Here is a 25,565-nt window from a genome sequence, read left to right on the forward strand (position 1 = left end):
GATTGAGGAGGTCTTCGAAGTACTCTTTCTTTCTTTCTTTAAACATATTTTGAAAAATTATGTTTATGGTATGGAAGACTGTGAAAACGTACACATGACCAGTAATGCAACCTACATTACTACATTCAGAACAATGTCATCCATTTCTGCCTGTTTAGTCTCTGGAAATAGCCTGTTTAGCCCAGTTTTTGTCCAGCTGTCATTTACTGACTCAGTTGTTAGGGCCAGGCTGCTCTGAGTGCAGACAAGAGCTCCATGGAGTTCAAATGTTTTCCACAAGTTTCACTGATGTTGAAAAGGTTTACTGTGCTTCAATTTGAAAAGTTGAAGCACAACTTTTCAAATTCCTTTCAGAGAATTTGTTGGGAAATAATAAATAGCATTTCTTAAAAAGATTGTGAAAACCTTGCCCAGGAGGTTTTTTTTCCCCACGCCAAGTCTTTTCAATCATCTTCAGTAATCTGAAAAATGCTCTTTGTGACATCCCAATTGCGAGAGTTTTTGCTTCAATGTGTCCTTGATTCTATCCATCTAGGTGATAAATCTTCAACTCTTCTGACTGCTACATTTAGTTCATCCCAATCTTTCAAAGCCAGAGCCACTAGCATCATAATAATTTTACTCATACAGTAACATTTGTTCCACCAGCCCCACCTGTTGCCACCTCTTTCTGGCATGCATTAAACTTCAGCCGCCAAACAAAATAAATAGGCTCACGCAACTGAACAAATATGGAAAGTACACAATTTGGTTTTAAAAAATTGTAATGAAAATAAGAGCTTTTGAGTGCAAAAGCTTTTATTGCTGCTGATGTCTTTAGGAACAATATAATATTAATACAGGTACAAATTTCATGGTTGTTGTGGTGGCACAGGGGCAAAGCACAACCCACGTATTGAGGTCTTAGTCCTCGTGCCGGTGGTCGCAGGTTGGACTCCCGGCCTGGCGACATTTGCCGCATGTCTTCCCCCTCTCTCATTACCCTGTTCCCTGTCGAACTACTTTCAAATAAAGGCCACTAGAGCCAACAAAACCTTTTAAAAAAATACTGGTACAAATTTCAGTCAGTGATACATGTAGCGAAGATGCAAAAAATGCCAAAGTATTAATTGAAACACATTAATTAGTCTTACAAATACAACTGGTATTTGTAAGAATACCCATAGTGGTTTTTAATACGGGCCGTTTGGGCAATTGTCCAGGGTGGTTTTAAGTAAGAATCTTTCTGCTGGAAATGCATAGTACTATTCTTTAGAAGGGTAAAGTACAGTAGATTGTGTTATTATTGTTTTTGTCATTTGTTGCTTATGTAACAGATCTATCTTGTAAATGAGACAATGAGTTTCAATAGATTTTTCTGTATTAAAATATTGCAAATGAAATCCCCACACAGTGTGACTTCGGAATTTAAAAAGTTTATTATGAAAATATGATATACTAAAAGTAATCTACCACTAGGAAGAAATGTATACATCTCAAACAAATGTTGGTTTACATACAGAAACAGTAAAAGGTTTTAAAGTTGTGTATAAAATACCCTAAGTACTGCATTACTGGGTTTACAAGTCCAGTGAATTTTCTAACATTTTACTAAAACTTTTCGCTTTTCTAAAATTGTATATACCAGTTGTTGTTTAGGCAGCAATTTAAAGAGGGTCATAATTAACTAAAATGTTCCAATTTAATATTACATGTAATTATAGAAAACCACAGCAAATTAAACAACAGTCAGATAACTCTTGAGTCACTCTAATACAGGCTTTTCAACTTGCATAGAATGAGGTGAATTGCTTGTTATAGTGACCACATGCAACACGCATCTTACATAGACATTTTTTCAGTTTTCCTTCTTTGAAAAGGCACATGGGAAATAAAGACTTTAATAAAGCTGAACTGTGTAAACTCTGATTTCAAAGACTTGTGATAGGATTTACTGTATAAAGAGACCAATTTAACCTGTACATACTGTATGTGCTGACCCGTTGCCTAACAGGTCTAACATGTACATAAGGTTTGTAAAAAAAACAGCAAAAACAAATGTTGACAAAGAAATTTCAGGATATTAATTAGCAGCGAGGTATCACTAATCTCATCATCTCACTTTTACACTATTCCAGATTAAACTCTGTCAAATAAAAGATTAAAGCTGTGCTGAGACACTTATACCTATAGTACTGCATAACAAACTGTGCGTTAAGAATAAGGCTTATGGATAAGAACGGACATTTCTCCACAGATACACAAGGCAACCTTTTACAATCCATTTAAGTAAACATATTGGCTTTTAGCGCTGCTCTGTTTAGATACACTTAAAAGAAAACTGTGTATCAAGTATTTTTAACCATCTAAATAGACCGATGGCAAATGAACTAACTTAAGTGTTCGAGGTCAGTCAAATGTCATGTACATTTCAGACCCTGAGTCAGTTTTAAAATGAACTGATTTTGTTATTTTAATTTTAAGTAAAGACAAAACCAAGAAAGTTTTATTTTACTAATTAAATATTTTCCTTTTCCGCAGCATTACATCATTAGAAGCAATGATGCTTCTAATGGAGCTCTTTAAACAAAACTCCATTGAGTTCCATTGAGTTGCAAAGCTGAAGATGTAGTGCCATGTTTAGAGTAGATTATTTTATCTGAGAAGAAAAATCTAAACAAAGCATCTGAGCTACTTCAGTTTTGCATAGATTATTAGATGATCTTAAAGTGCTAGCTGAGAGACCTGAGAGATATGCTGATGATTAAAAATCAGTATGACCTGAAAAGTATCTCCCTTAAAAATATATTCTACAGGCAGATTACAGGGTAATTTCATCATAGTGCCACTGCTGGTAAAGATGTAAAAAAGCCTTTAAATAAATTAATGTTTTATTGTTAAATAGCAAAATCTCCCCCTGAAAATGGTAGAAAAACTAATTTTACCTCAGTTCATTTTATTACATAGGGAACAAAATCCAACCTTAAATAGATGTTTCTAAAAAATATATATAATTCAAGTAAAGCAAATGTAGTCCATGCTGTATGATGTTTTTCTCAGAAAGAAATTGAATACATTCATTCAAATGAAAGATTTGATACTAAGTGTAAAATGACCAACATTAATGAATGATGGATTTATTTTAAGGTATTTTAGACACCTTTAATAGAGGTGCCAACAGAACTAAAATGTTGCTCTCTTATGACTATATACTGTATATACTATATACTCGTACGACTATATATTTATTTGCACAATTTCCCTACATAATAGCACTTTACATACACTACGGTAATGGAAAAAATAACTGGGTATTATTAATATGTAATTATAATCTGTGCATACTTAAGAAAATATTTTAAACCCCTCAGGGAGAGCAACCCTGTTTTCAGGATATAGTTTTTAGCCAATGCTCATAAATAACCCAGTTTCACAGAGAAAAAATTTTAATATATATATATATATATATATATAGTATTTGATTAACTATTCAGTAGCACCTAGTGCAAATCGCTTTAAAATGAAAGTTAGTATTTTTCTAAGTAATGTGATTCAACAAAAATGGTCCCAGTCTATATTTGGAGCTTCTGTACAAGTTAGAGAAAAATACGACCGAGGGCATTTTTTTAAACGGTTTCACTCAACCAGACGTTTAGAACTTCTCAGTTCATTCAGGAAGGCTTCAAGGAAGCATGATACAGCTTTTAAAGACTTTTCTTATTCTCATTCCCTGCCGATATTATGTTAAGCAAAATAAAAGCACACAATACTGTGCTTTTAAAGTCTACACAGGTTGACTTTTGAAATCAACATGCATAAATATATTCAAATTGCTTCTGAATTTTAATTTATCATACGCGACCCTGTTAATGTCGTCTGCATCTCTTCATGTTTGCATTTAAAGTACAAAGTTAATAAAAAAAAAATACATGAAAGTTAAAAAAGGAAAACTATAAAGTAAAATAGCAAAATGTTGGTCAGAAGTTTGCATACACACAACATAAGCATGAATGTCAATTTTGGACTTTTAGTTACAATTTCTGAACTTTTCCTTTTCTAAGCATAACTGTACAGTATATAAAACTAGTCATTTTCAAATGAAGTTTTGAGCCCAATTTCTGCCTGGTTCTATGGCTTGTAAGTATTGTCAATTCATTTTTGCACACCGTGACCAGGTTATTTCAGGAACTGAATGCAAGCCACCTTTATTTATTTCTGATGTTCTGATGTTTGTTGAGCATTATTGTCTCGTTGTAACGTCCAATACTACCAAAGTTTCAACCACCTAACCCAAACTTTAAACCTCTGATAGATTAAAAAAAAAACTATAAGCTTGTAAAAAAGAACAAACCAGAAATTAAGGCCCATGGTAAGATCTTCAAACCTAAAAATAATATACCAACTGTCAAGTGTGGTGGGGGGTAACCAAATTAATCAAAGTCAACAACTACATATATTGACACTTTTAATATAACCAAATGTTCCAAAAGTTCAAACATTGAACTAACATTAAGCTTCTAGAATGGTCTTCCCCCTTCCACAAAAAATAAAATAAAAATAATAATAATAATACAGACCACACAAAAGACAAAGAAACATAGCAATTCTCATAAAGGGGAGGTGATGAGTATAAGCAAACTTCTGCATTCCTTCTCTCAGCTCTTGCCGGAGCTGTTATACCACCTCCTAAGTGCAACTCCGCTGGTGCTCAACACGACACACAGCGCCCCCCCAAGGCTCCACCAGGTCGGCGCACGATGAAAGAAAACAAACTGGAAGAAAAAGGCCAGCACCACGTCCACCGTCCTCATCAGGGACACGGGTCCGGCCTTCTCATTCTGCAGCGCCTTAGTGAGGAAGGTCTGGCCAGCGATGCCCAGAACAGCAATAAGCATCAACATCCAGCGATCTCGACCACAGAACGGGAGATTCCACTCGCCCAGGATGGATGTGGTGATAATGCACTCGAGAAGGCCGATGACGGCGTAGTACCACACGGAGAGGTAGTAATGGACGCTCTTCCCCATTTTTCGCAGAATAACAAAAGTGAAAGCAGCTGCAATTGCACCTATAAGAAAAAAGGTTTTGAGTACACGTCTGAGAGAAAATAATCCTTATGCTGTAAAATACACCAGTTTAAAATAAAGAATTAGTAATACAAGTATGTTTTGTTATGGCCTAAACAATCACAAACGTATTAATGGAAAGTTGATTGGAAGGAAAAAACTACGATAGAAATGGGTGAATAAGCAACAGGTATAACTGCAGCTTGGATATGAATCAAGCGTCCATCCGCTTGTCAGTCCTACAAAAGGCAATACTTCCACTTCCAGAAAACCCCAAAAACACAGGTGCACTAACAGTACTGAGGCTCCCATTGAGGCCAACGTGAGCCCAGAAGCCTATTTTAGTTAACATAATGGGTCTTTGTCTCTACAATGCTACACTTGTGTTTTTTCGGTTTGAATGCAGGGTTTGCTCTCTAAAGGGGAAAAGAGAAGGAAAGAAACTGAAAACAGATCCCGGATTGAACTGCTCTAGAGTTACTTGTGGTACAAAGTAACACATTTCTGTGACTCAAAAAGATAATCAACCAAGACCTGATGAGATAATTTCACTGGAACATTTGTCAAAGTGTGAATCAAATACCTAAAGTCTCTTTTTATCCTATGCTGCTGCTTGTGCTGATGGTTAAAAATGTAACTGACAGAAAGTATTAGATCATCTAAAAGGGAAGAAAGTCACTATGGAGAATAGAAGTGGTAAACAGGTTGGATATTACCCTAAGTGTAACTTATGTGACCATAAGTGTGAGCAAAAATCCACCAATATAAATGAGTCAACCAAAGTATTAATTTCATCACCTCCGAAGGCAGCCAAAGTTCCCTTGACATGCTTAGTGTAGTTGCCTTCGATGCCGCCGAGATGCTCGCCGAAGAGGAACGGCGGGCGAGCGATGAGGATGACTCCGGTGAGGGTGAACACAGTGAACACACAATCCCAGATTGTACATCTCTCTTTGAGGAATAACCAAGCCAGGAGCGAGGTAAAGACTGGATTGCTGATGGAATTAGTTGCAAGTATTTCATGGATAAATAAGAAACACAACAGCAGAACTTTGATTTTTAAGTGAAACTTTATATATACATTTTTTTTTTTATTTAATGCAGTTAGGATTTTAACAGCACTCACCTGAACATGATGACAGTGGCGTCTGCCAGCGGCATCTGCTGAACTGCATAGTAGAGAAGGATCATTGCATTGGAGCCGAGGAAACCCCGAAGCACCAAATAAATACGTTTATCTCGGGGACCAAGGAAACCTGTCCTGAAGGAGGAGATAGACCAGGATGATGGATGAATGCATGACTGAAAGAATGGCTGAGTAGATTTAGTGATACAAGAAGTAGAAAAAACACCTGGAAAAGATGGATGGATTCAAGCATGGTGGCTGGAGAAAGTGATAACACTAGGAATGGCAGAATTGACAGAGATGCATGGATGTTTAGCTGATGAGATGGAAGATGATTATGAATGAAAAACCAATGTAGGGAATGAAAGGATGGACTGATTAAAAAATATATGAGGAAAAAGGGAATAGAGGGCTGCACAGTGGCGCAGTTGGTAGCACTGTTGCCTTGCAGCAAGAAGGTCCTGGGTTCGATTCCCGGCCGGGGTCTTTCTGCATGGAGTTTGCATGTTCTCCTTGTGCATGCGTGGGTTCTCTCCGGGTACTCCGGCTTCCTCCCACAGTCCAAAAACATGACTGTCAGGTCAATTGGTTTCTCTAAATTCTCCCTAGGTGTGAGTGTGTGTGTGCATGGTTGTTTGTCCTGTATGTCTCTGTGTTGCCCTGCGACAGACTGGCGACCTGTCCAGGGTGTACCCCGCCTCTCGCCCGGAACGTAGCTGGAGATGGGCACCAGCAGCCCTCCCGACCCCATTAGGGACAAGGGTGAACAGAAAATGGATGGATGGATGGATGGAAAAAGGGAATAGTACTTGCAGACTTCAGATTTAAGTTGTTTTGTTTAATTTAAAAAAGTAGTTTAGGGCGTGCCGTGGTGGCGTAGTGGTTAGCGCAACCCATATTTGGAGGTCTTGAGTCCTCGACGCGGCCGTCGCGGGTTCGACTTCCGGACCCGACGACATTTGCCGCATGTCTTCCCCCCTCTCATTCCCCGTTTCCTGTCAGCCTACTATCATATAAGGGACACTAGAGCCCACAAAAGACCCCCTGGAGGGGTAAAAAAAAAAAAAAAAAAGTAGTTTAATTTTATGCCATCTGTCGCTTTTTTAATCACTTTCCTATGACGGAGATTCACTGCCTGGCAGAAGTATTTATACCACATACACGTTTATACGTTTTGTCACATTAAAACAACAAACTTTATAGTATTTCACCAGGATTTAATGTGATAAACCAACAGAAAAAAGAGCACAACTGCAAAATATATGGAAAATTATACATGATCTCCACAATATTGTACAGTTAAAAATTTTAAATGTATGCCGTGCATTGTAAGTCAGCTTCACTGGATCAACACTTAGTGCTGCCATTCCAACTCCAAGTCTTTTGTGGTATGCAGTATAATTTGAGACCAATAATGAGTGAGAAAAAAAAGAAAGAAAAACCAAGCTTCTCTGCCGTCTCCCTGTGGTCCTACAGCCATCTGCAGAAATGAACTGCGACCAGTCAGAAACAACCAATCAGAGCTAGGAGGAAGTTCTTAGCACTACCAATCAAGCTCATGTACGTGCTGCTCAATGTGCTAATGGCAGAGAAACAATTTACCACTATAGAAAAGCTAACTAGCCTGAACATTGACCAGCAATACAATATCACTGGTCAATCTATCCGCCAAATTCTTATATTTTTTTTGTGTTGTATTTATATTTATTTATATTCTTATATTCTATATTCTTATTCCTTGTTTTTTGCATAATTTAAGGTTTTTCTTGCATAATTTAAGGTTTTGGTTACTCACATTTAGTGTGTACCTTCGTATTTAATTTGTATTTTTGTATTTTTTTGCACTTTTGCTCACTGTGTGTTATCTTTGTTTTTTGCCTGAAAGCTGCTGGTAACTTCAATTTCCTGAGGGAGTCTTCCCAAGCAATAAAGTACAAGTCTAAGTCTAAGTCATTCTAAACAGGTTCCAGTGAGGGTAACAAAATGTGGTTCCAATCTATGAACAAGTTATGAAGTAAGAATAATTTTTCAAGGCATTGTAATTTGCTAAACAAATGTAGGCCTTGTTTAAAAACTAAATCAACAATGGCTTTTAAAAGTGATCATTCTTAAGCTTTTAAAAACTTAGATTTCCCCACATTACTTCCCATTAACAATGTAATGATATTTGTCTCACAATGTTTTTCTGAGGCTATTTTTCTAAAAACACGGAGTAAAAGTTGATCTTCTGCTTACTTGTGGTAGATGAGTAACGGTATGACAAAGAGCATCTGGAAGAAGCACCGAATGGCGCTGATCTCAATGGCATGGACTCCCTCAATGGTTTTCACCAGCAGGGCGATGATGGAGAAGAAAACTGTAGCCAGGAAAGCATAGAACAGACCCAGACCAGGACATTTCTTTGGTTGCTCTGGGTGTAGGGAAAAGAAAGCATTGCAAAAACAAATTAGTCAAATATTAATACAAAGAGCGGAAATATAAATAATTAGCCAAAGAGGATGCAAAGAGTTAAAAAATAATTACATATTGTATTCATAATATAACATCTAACCGAGGCAGAGGAGCTCTGTCTGTTTTTCTGAATTCTTTGGGGCACCATAGATCCACCAAACAAACACTGTGGTGGAATGTTTGTACAAGCTGCCTGGAGAGCAACAAACTGATATGTTTGCAGAGATTAGATTTCAGTCTGGGAATATACAGACATCTTTCTTTGCTCTAGCCATTTTACTTAGGTGTGCTTGCTTTTCTAACTCTCTATGCTGGACATTTCCAATGTTTAAAACTCTGTTTTGAAAAAAAACGTGACATGGAGAAAATTACAAAAGAATGCCATGCTGTGCAAAATCTGCAAAACTGGTTTTGGTGTCGTCTTGCAACTCCTTATTTGAAAGGGGAAACAAAAAACACATCCTCTTAATGCCTTTTTATATGTGCAAATATGGGTTTATAAACTGGAGAAAGGTTTTTATTGCTTGAAAGGTTTATTTCAAATAAACTGAAAATGTTTTTTTATGTAGTAACGCTTGGGAGCAAAAAAAAAAAATTTAGGCACATGTAGAGATTTTATCTAATTTCTGTTCAAAAATGATCTAATTTTATTCTTAAGCTGTTAAAACTAGAGCGATTTTTTAAAGTAAATGTTTCTTGCAGTGTAGCAAACCTATCTCTGTCATTATCTATCTATTATATTGTGAACAGTGGGTTGTGAGACAGTCCCAATGGGTTTTTTCCACATCACACAACTTCTACAGTTTTTCATCATCACTCTTTACAATTATTTTTCCAACCTAAAAAATATGTATACCTGCGCTTCAATATACCACAGATTCTCTTTGTAATATTTCCAATATTCTTACACAGGTTTTGGAGCTTATCCATTTTTACAGTACTAATTTTTTATGTATAAATTATTTTTTTTAATTGGTGAGATTTATGGTATAAAAACTTAATTTTGATTACACAATGTTGACTTTAAACACTCAGCAAGACCAGCACTCTAAACTTAGTGCAACGTTTGCTACCTAAGGGATAGAACAAATAGAGTACAGTATCACTCTAAAGAACTTAGTCACTCCAAAAAAATCAAGGAAACACAAATGGGGAAAACCCTTTCATAGCTCTAATAAATGGGCTCTTTCTTATAGAAGCTGAATAAACAAAACACAGTCAGTTTGGCACTGTTGCTTAAGTATGATGTCTTCATCAACATTCGTAATGTGTTTTTTACAAGAGTAATAAAAGTTGTAGGATGGGTATACAGAGGTAATCTTGTTTCTGTAAAAGTGCACAGTCATTTATGGAAGCCCATTTCTGCCAAAATAATTACAAACATATAACACAATGATTATTTAGCTAACTAAAATAGTACCACATAATTGAAGACGGAACACATAATATAGTTACAGTTCATTTATGCTGCACTGTCACTTTTTAAATACATAAATTAAATAAAAAATAAATTATTAAAAAATACACTTAATGTAATGATACAAGTACCATAATTTCACAATTATGACTTATAACGTTGACTTAGTATCTCATATTTACAAAACAGCAATAACATAAATACGATACTATGATAATATCTCATTTTCATGAAATAGTAAAGTCAAAGTTATGAGAAAATTAACTCAGTATTGAGTTAGTTCTAATAATTATAAGATAGCATTCTTGATACTATATCATATAGCGTAGTCAAACCTATCAGCTAACTCTGTGATGGGATAGCTAGCTCGTAGCTACGATATATCTCATAACTATGACATAGCTATGTTCATTTATACCATGTTGTGATTATGACTGCAAGTCGATTCAAATCTTGTTTTTCCGTTTTGCTTTTTATTGTTGTTTTTACAGTGGCAGTAATGGGCTTCCATACATCCAGCCTATTTAGGAATGATGTAAAATTAAGAAGGCTTACAGCAGCTCGGTTGCTAAGCGAGGGACCTTTCTGCCTGCTAGGCTGCTGTAAGCCTTCTTAATTTTACATCATTCCTTTTTTGGGAACAAAAAAAAAATCTTTTAGGCACATGTAGAGATTTTATCTCAGCAATAATGCTCCTATTCATTGCTAATAGAATGTGACGCTGTCAGCACTAACAAATGACGCAACCCGGTTGTATAACGTAAAACTACGAAGGAAGTCATTGATTGGTGGTTTTTCTTTTCAACTCTGCCTCTTCTTTTCGTCATAAACTCATCACAGCAACAGCGAAGTTTAGGACTTTAGGAGTTAACTTACCCTCAGGTGGTTTTCCTTCTTCGGAAGATGCGGTCTCCTTGCCTCTCGTGCAAAACGCCGGTAGCGCACACAACAGCGACTCCTTCTCGCCGCCTTCCAGCACATTTTCGCTTCCTCTCGCCCGGTGCTTCTCTTCAACATCTTCATCCTTAAGATAGTTAATTCGTAGATGAACTGTTTCATCTGTCTGCTCGTCATCGCCATGCTCGTCTTCTTCTTGGCGGTTGTAGAGCTGGCTCTGGTTGTCATGGCTAACAACTTTGTGAAACGCCACAGTCACGTCGTCCTCCCCGGTTAAAGCCCGTTCCTGCGTACAGTTATTACACTCGCCCATGGTGGTGGTGGTGGTGGTAGGATGTGACGGCCGAGCGGCAGCATGCCTCAGTGACAACGCTGTCCGACGTCTCTGCGTGTATGTCCTGAGAGACTGGGAAGGCAAGGTTAATCACTAACCTTGGTGTCACTATACAAGCTCTCATGCGGTGTTTGCTTTACCCACAGGGGGGCAGAAGTGAACCCGACACAACCCTGCTGGGAACCTGGAACATTACCTAACTCTTCACGCCCGTTTTCACTGGTTGCCATGGAGATGTGAGACCACTACGTCTCAATACTCATACATTTTAGGACACAAAAATTTGTCTGGAGCATATTTATGTAAGATTCATGAATTTAACAGGCACCACATCCAAATATGCAAATCAGCTTTTGACCTAAATTCTAGCCCTACTTATTCTTTTTTTAAATAAAACGTTTAAACAATGTAGCTGAAACTAGCTTTATGTATCCAGCTATATCAAAATCACTGGGTTGTCAATACCGAAAAAAAATATATTCTTATTTATATGCCCATCTCGAAAAGCTGAAAATCTTATTTTCTATCATGCAACTCAGCTGTTTTTTTATTTCACGTGTCCCAAAAAACAGAAATGTACTTTAAAATTACATGACATTCAAGATGTACAATTCCCATATTAAAAAGAAAGCTGACTACCAGTTAGAAAATCAGATATCAAAATTAGCCAAAATTAGATAGAAGATATGCATGGATACTTATATTATCTTGTAATTCATTAATTTTTTGTTTGTAAGTTTATAATGTAAAATTTAGACTTTTATGAGACCAGTATGATTTAAGTTGAATTAATTAGAATGTAAATATATCTGATTGAATTAATTAGTCAGCAACATACTCAATTTACTAAGTAAGCTATATCAAATACAATTTTGTCAATTTTTGTTGGTGATTCAGGCTCTGGGATGTGAGCCATTTGGTTTTACATTTAAGTAAACAATAATCATCATAGTTATTTTTGATGACAGGTTTAACCAAACTAATTGAAATCTGTATTTCTCAAGCCAGATCTCATTAAAAACTCTGCAGGAGCTTGCAGTGGAAGATGTTTTGATTTCTAATCCCTACACACAGCGCACTGAGCCAATTTTATGGTAGTAATTACAGCCTAATTCTTTAGCCGCATCCGCAACATACAGAAGGAATGGTTGCTCTCAGAGCATTTATCAAAAACAAATACAACATTTAAAAGAATCGATGGAGAAGGAAAAGGATGTGCACAATTTAAGATGTGACTAGGAAACAATTAAGAACTTTTATTGAAACAAAATAATATCTTGTGTTAAAATAATTAAATACACAACACAATACTGTTCAGCTTAGTTTTAAGTCATAAGCTGTCACAATCATATTTGAATTAATACTGTAGAAGTATTGTTAAAATTTTACATGTATTAATACCACACAGATACATGTTGCAAAGGATTTATTAATTTATTTCTCAGCACAAGGAAAATATTATGGAAAAACAAAATTTGCCACACAAGACTTGATGTGAATCTTTTCCACAATATTTGATTAATGACATTGACAATCAAGCAAATAAACATAATTTCTCATTTAGCAATTTAGTACTACAAGATATAGATTACAGTGAGCAAAAGGAGAAGGAAGCGATACACGAACACAATCTCTACTGTTATGCAGAAACACATGATAATAAGGTGACCTTTTTCTATGCAACACCTAATTCTACTGGCTATCAAAAATAACACTGTTTCTGGACCTCTCTACTTACAAAAGTATAATAAATTACACACACATTGTAAACACATAATGCTATATTTGGCAAGTTGATGTCTGGGATGTTATTTGTTATTTCCTTTTAATGTCAGAGTAAGAGGAGAGTGTGAAAGCACAGGTAGCATGAACATCACAGTGGTTAGGATTTAGCTGTAGAGTAAAGACAACAATGGTTTTTGTTGCTGGTGGGAAAAAGGGCTAAGAGTTCAGTGAAAGAGAGAGGGATTGGTTGCACATTGGGATGCTTCTAGTGCATTATTCACTGGGAAACCAAAACCACGAGTTTATGTATCAGACATGCAGGAAATAGTTTTGTTTTTCTCAGCTTCTCACAAGCGGATGTGTCATCACAGTTTCTAAGCATAAATGGGAGGACTAAGGAGTGCAAGTTGATCAACTGCCAAAGAACTGTCACAGAATGGGAATAAGTCCTATTTTCCCTTGAAATGCAAGGGTGTGTTATTAACCTATGGCATTATGTTTAAAAAAAACCTGTCATAATACTGGAAACTACATAACTGAAACTGTAGCAAAACTGTAAATAATATGTTTAAGATTATTGGATTGTTCATGATCTCCATTTGGACTATTATGAGTAAGCCTGTTGGGCTCTTGGTTCACAGTGTGGGTTTCAAATGGCTTTGATTCAAAATCAGAGGAAGCCTTTAATATAAATATAGGCTCAGTATACATACTTCAGGTGACACAAAGAAAAAAACATGACATTTTGACCCTAAATAAAATCTCAGCTCTCCTGATGAATATTTGATTTGTGCTACTGCATTCCGTTATGACATAAAAACTAAGTTTTGAACTTATTTTGAACTAAGTTCAAAATATTTGAACTGTTTTGATAGTTCAAATATTTTTGAACTATCAAAATAGTACTTGATGGATTATCATACAGTCAAATTAAAGTTCCACATTTAGAGGTCTACATCTTTAAATAACTAATAAGTTCAGAACAGATAAGGATGAACAATTGTGTCTTACAAAGACACTTTAAACTGAAGTGTTTAATTTCATTTTGTTGCATGTCAATAGCAAGCAGTAGCATTTATACTGGTAAATATATATTTCCCTGAACTGGCTTGATAAACTGGAGAGGTAAGCCAAAATTACAAAACCTTTCACAACATTTGTTGAAGAAAAAAAAGTCAACATTAGAAAGATATTGTGATTTTGTAAAACACATAATTACAATAGAGCAATGACTGAAAATGAATAAAAGTGGTAAATTTATGGCTTGATTTTTTTATTTTTATTTATTTTTTAATAAAGGAAGTAATTCCCAATTAGGTAACAGTCTAATTTTTTTTTAAATATGCTGCTTCTAGGACCTGATAGGTATACCCAATGGCAGGACACGGTTAATGAATGTAAATTTGGACTCATGATTCTACATCATCACAGAAAATTTTATTTGAGCAGGAAGATTTCCCAAAGAACTGATTATCTTAATCACTCAAATCAATCATTAGGTGCTCGTAAATCTGAGTTTTTCCCTTGAAGCTGGATGCAAGCAAAAACACCCGGTTGTCAACAGAGACCACAGAAAACCCCCGGGGTGCCTGAATACTGAGCTCCTGAGATGGGACAAACTGCCCCCTCTTAGCATCCCATTGGTAGACCTGTGTCAGTGAATAATCGCTGCCCAGGATGGCATACTGCCACTTGCCCACGGAGACAGGCTGGAACACCATGGAGCCACGGGAGGGGAATGTCTGGACTTCTTTGAACATGGCGCCATCCCAGCGCATCACCCTGGAGTCCCCGATGTATCTTGTCAAGCATATGAACAGTTCACCTTTAAAAAGGACAAAGATGCGAGGGGCTGTTCAATTTAGACTTTAGGGAGTTTGACGCGGGTGGGGAACAGAAAAGCACACAAAAAGAGTTTACGTAATTCCAAATCCCAAATAATTCACTGCTTGTGGCAACAGCAGTTCAGCAAAAAACCACAAATAGTTTAGCTGCCTCACAGGCAAGGGCAAAATGAAAGTAATGTTTCATAGAAGTGATGTATGAGCTGTTTTATTGTGATGGCACAAAACCACCTTGAAAATAAAAACCTTTCCTCTGCTGTAAGATGAAGAACAAAGGTATAAATTACATCATACATGTAGTGCTATAAAAACATATGGATTTCTTGTATTTTAACTCTCTGTTTCAGATCACCAAAGAAATTTTAAGAAAGGCTATATGAGTAAATACAAGCAGAAGTTTTCAAATGATGATTTCTAAAGGGAATTAAGCTATCTTCATGAACCTAGCCATTTGTAAAAAAAAAACAAAACAGCTATATATATATAGCAATCGTCCTTCAACCCTAATCATCGACTATGTCTTATTGTTATTTTCTGGGGTCCCAAATCTTTAAATATCTCTCTTTGTCAGACAAGAGTTATTTAATGATTCTGCACATCACAGTGATCAGGTGATTATGACTAAAACTGAATAAAAAGCTAATGATAATTACAGTTTATTTGTGATTTAACAAGGAGGCAGTTATACTTTTACATTGACCAAGATGGTTTGGATGGCCATTTATTTTTTAAATCAAAAGCTTCTCTTTATGTACTCAGCTTATCTTTCTATCATTTTAAATGTAGTTTTTTAATTAAAATTTTTAATATTCAATAATGCTAGAAATGTATGTTTGTACAAAAAATCTGGATAAGAAGGAAAAAAAGCTTGAGATATAGAAGCTTTAGTTCTCACCTTTTACCCGAAAGTGTTTGATGGAGAACACATCCTCCATGTCTGGTATATCTGTCCTGCGGTCAAACTTCTTCTGGCTCCTGTTCCACTGGTACACAACCGGCCTCTGGGAGCTACTCGACAAAATCAAGTGGGGCTTGTTGGAGATTTCCAGATATTCAACATCAGTGTCCCTGTACCAGGGGTGGAGTGACTGGTGGGAATAGAAACCAATGCCATTCCATTTGTACACAGTTGTAGACCCAGCCTGCAAAAAAGGGAGAGAATTAAAATAGTTAAATAATTTACAATTTGAGTGTCAAAATATACATTTTGGAGACTTCAAATGGAAATATGAGGTATTGTGTGTAGGTGTCCCTGAGCATATGTGAGAACATATGCAAACATTTGGCAATGCAAGAATAATCAGCAGGAGCAGACACAAGCCAACACTTTGCAGACAAGAACACCAGGGGAGGAGCTGGCAGACACATTGGCATTATTCATTCACAGTGCTGAACAACACCTGTACAACGGCTGTGAATCAAATACAATATCTCTGATGTTTTGCCATTAAATAATAAAAAAAAATTGTGTAGTGGTAAGCAAAAAGTAGCAAAACGTAAAAAAAAAAATCCATCCCAACCTTAGAGCTGTCAGCAATGACAAAGAAAGATTCTCCATCAATCACAAATGTCTCGATGTCATTTGGTTTGCGAATCCTCAGGATGTCGATGTCCTGGATCTTGATGAACTTGTTGGCAGAGGAGTCACGTTTGTAAATGTGGGAGCCTCCAAACAGCTGGGCCACGATGATGAAAAGCTGGTTGTCAATCACCATTGGCTTGCAGACAACAGTTGAAGTGCCTCAATAAAAAGAAACACATGCAGCATAATTAACATTAGTTAGATTGTTTGCTTTCATGCATCTTTAGAGGGAGAAATTCAGTTATTCCGCTTGTTGAAGAAAGACCTTGCTTTGAAATTAAACTTGCAAATTAGTGTAACTGATAGCAATGTTTTTGTGATACTGAAGAACTAAGATGAACTAATCTAAACTTATTAAAGCTCCTCTAAACAAAGCTTAGCTAAGCTAAACAATAAATAAATAAAGATAAATTAAACTAAACTGCTATATTTAGAATAAAAAACTGAGACCATTCAATCTATGACAAGCTACAGTAAATTAAAGTCAAGTACTGATATTTTGAAAATAAAATGTATAGGGTAACTCATCAGTTACCCTATAAGCTAGCCAACCTAGGGGTTGTCATCTTTTTACTTCTATTTAGATGTCTTTTGTTCTGTTTACTCATATAAATTATATTTTACTCCGATTGCATCCAAAAAAAAGTTTCTCTAATCCACCTACTTTAACAGTTTTGCTGTCTGAAAAGCAGTCCAAAAACACTTTGACTGTAACTATGGGCAGTTTTAAGGCGATAGCCTGGAATTTCTCTATAATAAAATCCTGATTTTGTCCAAAGAACATCACATGTCAAAGTATTTAATAATCAAATTAAAAATGTATGTCTTGTTAGTTTGATCTGCTTACCTATACAGTAGTCAAAGATAATATTTTGAAGTGACAGACTGCATTAAATTCCTGTGGCCATCCCCACTGTAGCTGTGTATTCAATAGTAACATTTTAAAAAGTAACCTGAACTTAAATTAAAATAAGTAGTACTGTCTAAACCGTATTCTGAACTGACCTGGCTGCTAACGGCAATGAGACAATACAGTCACTTTACAGTTTGTAAACCTCTGTCTTGGTGTGACTCTTGTTCATATAAAACTTTCAAAGTTTTGCAATGTTTAATTGCTTTTCACACTCACTTTGAATTGTGTCATACGTTCTGAAGGTCATCTCCACATGATCCCATTCCAGGAAGTTGCATGTGCCAGCAAACGGCTGAGCAAACACGACGTACTGCTCATTACCAAAGGTGAACGTTTCCACTGAAATCGACTCAAACCTCAGCAGCTGATAGGAGGCAAACTCTGAAAGGCACGGCACAGCAGTCAACTGTCAACTTTGTCCTTGATCTCAAATCAATACGTCATATCAATAACACACAGATACTGACAGACATCTTTATTTGGACGGTTAAAAAAGAAGAGGGTTGCCCTGTAGAGCTGCTGTTTTTGTGACACAGGGACAGACATTAGAAGGTGATACCTGTGGTGATGCAGTCAAATGAATGTGGCAGCAGGTCATTGATCTTCTTCCCCTGGTGAATGGGCGGCCCGCTGCAGTAGATCTGGTCCAGAGTGGCATTGGTGTGATGTATCCACTCCACCAGCCACTTGAGCTTGCAGTCACAAATCAGATTGTTCCCTCGCAGATCCCTGCATGCAGAAATGGATATCATCTAGGGATATTATTACTAATATGAAACTTTAAAACATTTATTATCAGTGCTGCTTTCCCCTGTTTGTGCCCGTTCATTCTTTACTGCTAAATCCCATACCGCTGTATTAAACTGAATTATATCCCTCTCTGCTTTCTTGGGTTGTATGCTGGGTTGGAGCCAGATAGTGTCCCATCCCCTGAGTGCTCTCTCTCCTCCTCACACACTCCGTCTGAACAGCCATTAACCTTGGATGCTCAAACTGAGTCCATGCATATTAACATCACTCTAGTTGATTTTGACAGTGTAACCAAAACAAGATCCAAGGTTGTTTTCTTGGGTTTTTTTCCTGACTTGATAGCAGCTTGCTGAAACATTTTGGCATCCTAACCCATTATTTTCTCTTCTGCCCTCTAGACTTCTGAGATTTTATTCTTCCCTTTAGCAGTAGAAAAGCCTGTTTTTATAACAGCTTTATCCATCAGCTTCCCTTTTTCCACCAGTTTGACCTCAAGAGAAACAAAGAGGGAGACGGATTTCACTGACTTATTACAATAGATGAGTCATGAGTCAAATTGTTTTTCTTTTTCTGGGCCACACATATTTATTCTTCTACTTGTCCGGATTTTCAAAACACATGCAAAATGAAACTCCTTCATTTCATTTTGAAGGTTTATAGCCTTCAATTTTCTTTAACCATGCAGGGTCAAGGAAGGGCTGGTGCTTGTCTCCAACAGGCATTAAGTGAGGCAATTGACGGGTCACCAGTCTACTCCAGAGCAACATAGACACATACAGCATAGACTATTCCAAAATACAAATCAGGACAATACATAAAATAATTTAGAGTGCCCAATTAAGCTAACGTGCAGGTTTTTGAGGTGTGGAAAGAATCCAGAGTTTGGAGCTTAAATACTCCTGAGAGACCTCATGCATGCAAAGGAAAAATTATGCAAAGTCTATGCAAGAATAGTTTTAATTGGGTTTGAACCCAGGACCTTCCCAGGTGCACAAAGGAATGTTATAGGAGATCCTTCCTATAAGCAGCTGTTAAAGTCTATTACCATCACTTCTGCCATTTACAGCATTTTTGTTGTTATTTGCACAGTCTTTAGTTTCCATGTATTATAGTCTGATGTCTTATGTAAAAAAAAAAATTATGTTTAAGTTATAGTCTTCTCCTTAATGTACCATACGTTACTCTAAGTGTTGTTTGTTTATTGCTTACTTTTTTTAATTTCTGTGTGCCTCAATGCTGCTGTTACACCTGAAAATCCCTCTGTGGGATTTTTATTTTTGCTACAAGGCAGAAGGGTTAAAAATTCTGCCATGTTGCAATCAGAAGATAGGAGACATGTGTCACGTTTTTTGTAAAATAAACGTAAAAATCAATAAAATTCTAATCATGTTTGTGTTAAAATGCACTAATACAGCCTGTATTTATGATGACGCATAAATACATTATGCGTGTGTTATATGCTTGTTTATGAGGTTCATAAAATTCTACTAAAAAAGCAATAATAAATGAAGAATAAAATAAAAAAAATTAACTCACACTTTAGTCAAAGCCTCCATGCCCCGAAAGACATCTTTGGGCAGCGTCTCCAGGTTGTTGTAAGCCAGACTCCTAATTCACAGAGGCACAGAGACATTTATGTCTATAGACACTAGACAAATAGATGTTTCAGTTTATGTTTTTTATTACTTGTAAGCAACAGAGTAAAACTACAAGCTGTGAATTTCTGCACTTCAAATAGGTTTTTGAATCTTATATGCCAAATAATATATATTTACAGTAGTAACTTACAGAGCATCCGGCCAGAGGTCAGAAAGATATAAATAGACCACGTTCTGCACGTGTTATTATATAAGTATTTTAATGAATCTAGAGCAAACCCTGCTTATCTGCAGTCTAGACATGGGACCCAACAAGAGTCAAAGATACCACAAATCAAACTGTTTGCTATCTATGCAGAACCTCTCAGCTGAGACCTGAGCTGAACTCCAAATCGGCAAAACAGAAAACAGAAAGAGATGAAAGCTGCATTATTCATGCGAGATTTAGTTGTTCACACAAGAGAGACCATTTTACTTTGTGTTTTATATTTGAACAAGAATGCACTTTCAAAACGGATGGGTTTAAAGCAGAGTGGTTGAGATTCCAATACTGCCTGGGCCCTTCAATAATGTATAGTGTGTGGGATGAAGTTTAAATTCCCACACATGATGCAGAATTTATTCATGGCTCTATTTAAAAAAAAAACATCCATAAACAGTTGTGATAAAAATGAGATACACTCTTGTTAAGTTCCTCAAGTTTCTCTATAAATGAGGACATGATAAAACCGCAAATCCTGTTAAATTTGATTCATCTAGCAGGTCTTAAACTAGAATAATACAATCTTTAATAAACAACACACATGATTTTGTACATTGTGCTAATATTAACTTAAAAACATGCATGTGATGAACTAAGAACACTTATATTATCTTTGTATGACCAAATAGGGAAGGTATTGTGGTTTGTCATTACTGATGAAATGTGTTTTATTTACTGAGGGTTGATAATGTCAGTTATTGGTCAGAATTGTATGAAAAAGAGTAGCATGGCAACCTATGCTATGTGAGGGTGGTGTGATGTTAAAGCATTCTTCTTCTCATTTGATTAAATTTTAATTACAGTGAACATCCGTCTCCTTACTGAAATAACTATTAAAGACTGAAGTGTAAAAACTGCAGGCTGAAGAGAGTTTTATGTTTTGTACTTGAAAGCATTAATTTTTTAAACATAAACAACTTTTTAAATGCTAATAATTAAACTATTTTTCAAATGTCACAGACATTACTAATAACTGCAACCCACACATATTTCTTGCCTCTTTATCTTAAATTAACTTTTAGGAGAGGCAACCAATAGCCACCTATGAATCTAACCTAATGATGTTGTGTCTGCATTTTTCACTGTTGCTGCATAATCTCCAAATGTGAACAGAGCAATCTGGCAGAGAGTCAGGGACAGATTATAGGTCATATGGTTAGGGTTACAGTACAGTTATATTTAGTTTTGACCTGCAGGTGATTGCAGGTCAAAACTTGTCTTCTCAGTCTGTGTAATCTGAAAGAAAAAAAGGCACATAGCTAATAATTTTATCTTACTTAATCCTTTCTGATTGCTGGTAGGAACAATGTTGTAATGGTTATGATACATGGTAATGGTGGTTATGATACATAAACATATAGAACCTTCAAAAACAAACTTTAAGAAGACAAATACAGTGTAATTATAAGTTTTAGAGCAAAGTCATAGAAATTAAAACATCCGACTCTGGTCTTGTGCTACCTGATACTGCTGACATGTTCTGGCAGTCACCTGAGCCACCCACAGACAGCAGCAGTTCTTCCTACCTTTGCATTCGAGACAAACTGATGCAGTGGCAGAAAATAGAAACTGATGCTCTGTGTGTTTCAGAATATGTGAAATTTATCCCTGTTCTATTTCTCTTATAAAACTGCTTTTGAGCAATTCGTTGAACAGAGAATCCATGGAAACTGGCAGTAAAGACAACTAATTTCTAGGAAAAAGGAAATTAATCAGAACAGCTGGTGAGAAGGGAGAAGAATCTAGCAATATGAACAGAAGTTAAAAGAAAAGTTTGGGATTATGGAAAAACATGGTGAAAACACCAAGATATAGTAATAGTAAAATACTTACAAATGTAGCAGTGCCTTGAGACCCCGGAAAGCAAATGGAGAAATTGATGCAATTCTGTTGTTTTCAATGAATCTGTGAAAAACAGGCAGGATTTAAGGAGACCAATCAGGACCTTCTTCTACATGTTTGCTTTTTTTGCCCACATCACCTATGCCAACATTTCTTTGTGCCACACTTCCATGAAGGCCAGATTTGGATGGCATATTGCATTTTCTGCCAATAGATTCCTCACCTGAGCAATGGATTTCTGTAGCTCCTCAAGAAATGCCATCTGCCTCAAGGCTGTTTCTCGGATTAATTGTCTCCTTGCAGGAGATGATGAACTAAACAGCGCTCTGAGAGCTGCAAAGGTTTAAATATTGCTTTATAGTCCAACGCTTTTTAAAAATTCTGACCTGCTTGATGTGTTTCTTGGTTTTCATGATGATTTTTGTCCATTAATGTTCTCTAAATAATCCCTGCAGCCCTCAGAACAGCCTGATTTCTACAAAACTTGAATTACACAAAGGTGGACTCTATTTCCTAATTTAAAGAATAAGCAAAAAAGCACTGGATTTTATTTCCAGTGTCAGAGTAAAGTGGGTAGCAGTATTAAATGAAAGTGTGTTGCCACACAATATAAGCCACACTTGTCAGATTTGTTTTTAAGTTAAAGTGTAAACATTATGTATCGTGTTACCTCCATTTCACAATTATGCACTACTTTGCCTATCACTTAAAATCTCATTAAAATGCACAGAAGCTTCAAAGCAAATAGTTTTAAAAGGTAAGGGATGTGAATAATTTTGTAAAAAATGCTGTACAAAAAAGTACAGCATTTTATCAATAGTATATCAATAGTAGATGACTAAGTTTCAACCTCACAAGAAATAATTAAAAATACTTACAGGTATTCAAGATGTGGCAAACCCACAAAAGCATCTTCGTCAATCAGGTCAAAGGAATTTGCGGTGAAGAGTCTGGGAAGGAAAACAGCAACAATGATGCAACTCAATCCATCCATTTTGTCATTAAAAAAAACAATGACTTTGTATTGCCTTGTTGCTGAAAATGTGCTATATAAATAAAATTACCTTTTACCTTCTAATCTTCTACAAAGCTCACTTGACCAAATTATTTTCTCAATTGGCTACAAATGTAACTCCACAAAACGTTACTTATATCATGGTAAAGGTTAATCATACTGACAGGAACATTAAAAGACAAGGCAGCAAACCACATAACTATAAAGAAATATTATTACCATAACCAGTGAAGACTAATTCCCGTTACTCATTTTTAATTCGCCCTCTTTTGCTTTTGATTTCCCACACGCTCATTCAGACCACTTCAGTGTCATCTGAGAATATGAGGGAACTGATGCCAACAAGGATGCATTGCAGAGACAATGGCTGGTGCCCGTGTACTATTATCTTCTGCATGAAGCGTGATGAGAGCACAATTAAAGCCGACATAGGAGCTAATTTGTTAAAAGAGATTGCTTATTAAACTCTTTGTTTGCCATTATGCCTTGTGCAACATTCTGCGCTCTTTTTAAAGAAAAATACCCCACTCCTAGCATAACACTCGATCTATTCTTTTCTCCCATTTCCCTGCTTTTTGATGCTATAACCATGTGGTATACTGTATAATCCTGACACCATTAAATATACATGTCAGCTTCCCTATACAAGTCCTCTTGTGGAAGAAAATAGCTACTATGGATGGATGGATGGATGGATGGATGGATGGATGGACGGGCGGACGGATACTCACAGGAGTTGCAGATTAGGTGTGTGAACAAAACTTGCTCCTGCGATCTCATTAAATCCAGATTTTACAAAAGACCTAAAAATAAAAATGAGTACTTGTTAGATTAAAATATATATAACAACTAAGAGCTGTTAAAGATCTGCCATAAGATTGCTACAACTCAGAGCTGGCCCGAAGTTGTGTAAACAGCATTTGTTTTGGGGGCCACTTCGTGTTAAACTCATCAACCAGCCAGCCATAACTAGTCTTCTCCAAAAACAAATCTCACTCTAGCTGGTTAATGTGCGGTTTGGTTCTAACCAAGTTGGTTGTATCCTTTAGCAGTGTGTTCCTCACTATGTGGGTGTGAATATGGGCGGGAATATTTGGCCTATTACAGTCTCATCAAGGATTGAAAATGGTTGTTGAGATATTGTTGTTAACGTAAATCCACGAGACAATCCATGAATACAGTCTGCTGCCAATCAATTAAATAGGCCTGGTTGGTACAATCCTTGAGTTGGTTCCTTAAAAATTGGAAAGAACTACACAATATTTGTAATTGCAAATTAATTTGGCAGGGGCTAAGTGAGGAAGAGCCAGTTGAATCACATGGGAAGAAATGTTTGTTGAACAGATGAGTCTAAAAACTGAATTATTTGGAAGTCAGAAGCAGAGACCAAATATATTATTCCAGAGAAAGAATATCTTACTGGGCCAGTCAATCATCACAGAATATATCTTATGTCAGGCTATGTTTTGCTCACAGTTGTCTGCACCTCTGCCAATACTGTGATGCCAATGTAGTTTGATCCATTTGAACAGCCACTATAGAATGGAAATAAATACATTAAGATCTGGTATCAATGATAGTAGCTAGTAGGCATCATAATTTTAAAAATATCTGTTTTCTAAGTTTGATACTAGAATATGCTCAACTTGGGTGTGCAGTCATGCTGTGTTGGTGAAGTCATTTACATATCAAACGCCACGGGCCGACACTGTAAGCTCACAAACCAGTATCAATATTATGCAGTTTTGCACAGTCTGTGAGTCATAAAGTGCTTCCAGGCTCAGTTGGAGCAGGACTTACAGCGAAACGACGTCGGACGGGAAAGTGTGAGGCACGCTTCGGACGTTCTCACACAGGGCATTGTCTTTAGTGCAGGTGCATCCAACGGGGCATCTGGGCTGCCTGGACCTGCGTCCGTCAGTCAACACCAAGCAGACAACGGCGACCCACATCAGGACCGTCCATCCTCCCGTCCATCCTCTGCCCGGGCGTCCCATCACGGCGCTCCTGTCCTGGACCAGTCCTGCCGCTGCTGCGCGTTTAACTTCCACACGAAAACAAAAATCTGTAAACGGCCAAAGAGGTTGTCTCGATGTTCCTGCTAAGTATTTATTTTTTGTCATACAAGCCGGAGCTTTGATGCATTATGCCTCTTCCAGATAAGCGGATTTGTTCTAAAAAGCGACTAAGAAAAATATCTATCTACGTTTCTTCTCTGCTTGATGCCTTCAAATAAGTACTTTTAAATGATGTTCGGAGGGGAAAGCCCATTAGACAGCGAGAAAGGAAGAAAGAAAGAGAGAGAGTGAGGAGGAGGGGTTAGAAGCCCCAAGGTGCGCGTTTTTATCATCGCTGCCAGCTAGTATTTATGCGCGCCACAGAGCCGTGCGTGGCTAATGGGAAGCGGCTATTCATGAGGCTCTGAGCAAATGCACCTGCCCCACACTCATTCAAATGCCGCCCCCTTTCCCCTCGCTTCAGCAGAACAATGACATGAAGGATGTAAAAAAAAAAAAAAAAAAAAAAAAAAAAAAAAGCTGTGTTTTTAGTTCATTTATTTTAGTCAGCGCATATAAGTTGCATAAAACATGGAAAACGCATACAGATCTGTTTCTGTTTCCTGCAGACAACAACCGATGTTTTATCGCTTCTGTCATCCTGTCTGCCCCTTTGAGCCCACATGAGGTCCTTTGTTGATTTCAGCGGAAAAGTGGTGAAACACTGGATGTCTGTTCCCAGCCTTTGCTGAACCTTCACCCCCCCC

The 25,565-nt window shown here is 36.8% G+C and overlaps 2 protein-coding genes and 1 long non-coding RNA gene across 3 annotated transcripts; 1 reads left to right on the forward strand and 2 right to left on the reverse strand.

Moving 5' to 3' along the window:
* Positions 1-1,395: 1,395 nt before the first annotated feature.
* Positions 1,396-11,431, reverse strand: slc35g1 (solute carrier family 35 member G1). Its single transcript, XM_028029612.1, has 5 exons — positions 10,916-11,431; positions 8,407-8,581; positions 6,172-6,306; positions 5,844-6,040; positions 1,396-5,047 (listed from the first exon to the last, which is right to left on the reverse strand). The coding sequence occupies exons 1-5, from the start codon at positions 11,247-11,249 to the stop codon at positions 4,635-4,637; spliced, it is 1,254 nt and encodes a 417-aa protein (XP_027885413.1). The 5' UTR covers positions 11,250-11,431; the 3' UTR covers positions 1,396-4,634.
* LOC114152010 (uncharacterized) lies at positions 11,196-14,169 on the forward strand. Its single transcript, XR_003597053.1, has 2 exons — positions 11,196-11,327; positions 11,417-14,169. It is a non-coding gene; the product is annotated as an uncharacterized LOC114152010 (long non-coding RNA).
* lgi1b (leucine-rich, glioma inactivated 1b) lies at positions 12,691-25,192 on the reverse strand. Its single transcript, XM_028029611.1, has 10 exons — positions 24,602-25,192; positions 23,533-23,604; positions 22,665-22,736; positions 21,778-21,849; positions 19,621-19,692; positions 17,894-18,063; positions 17,551-17,715; positions 16,360-16,580; positions 15,735-15,981; positions 12,691-14,820 (listed from the first exon to the last, which is right to left on the reverse strand). The coding sequence occupies exons 1-10, from the start codon at positions 24,922-24,924 to the stop codon at positions 14,471-14,473; spliced, it is 1,764 nt and encodes a 587-aa protein (XP_027885412.1). The 5' UTR covers positions 24,925-25,192; the 3' UTR covers positions 12,691-14,470.
* Between the last annotated feature and the right edge of the window lie 373 nt (positions 25,193-25,565).

Source organism: Xiphophorus couchianus, chromosome 10, assembly GCF_001444195.1.
Source record: "Xiphophorus couchianus chromosome 10, X_couchianus-1.0, whole genome shotgun sequence".
In the NCBI taxonomy this organism is placed as follows: Eukaryota; Metazoa; Chordata; class Actinopteri; order Cyprinodontiformes; family Poeciliidae; genus Xiphophorus; species Xiphophorus couchianus.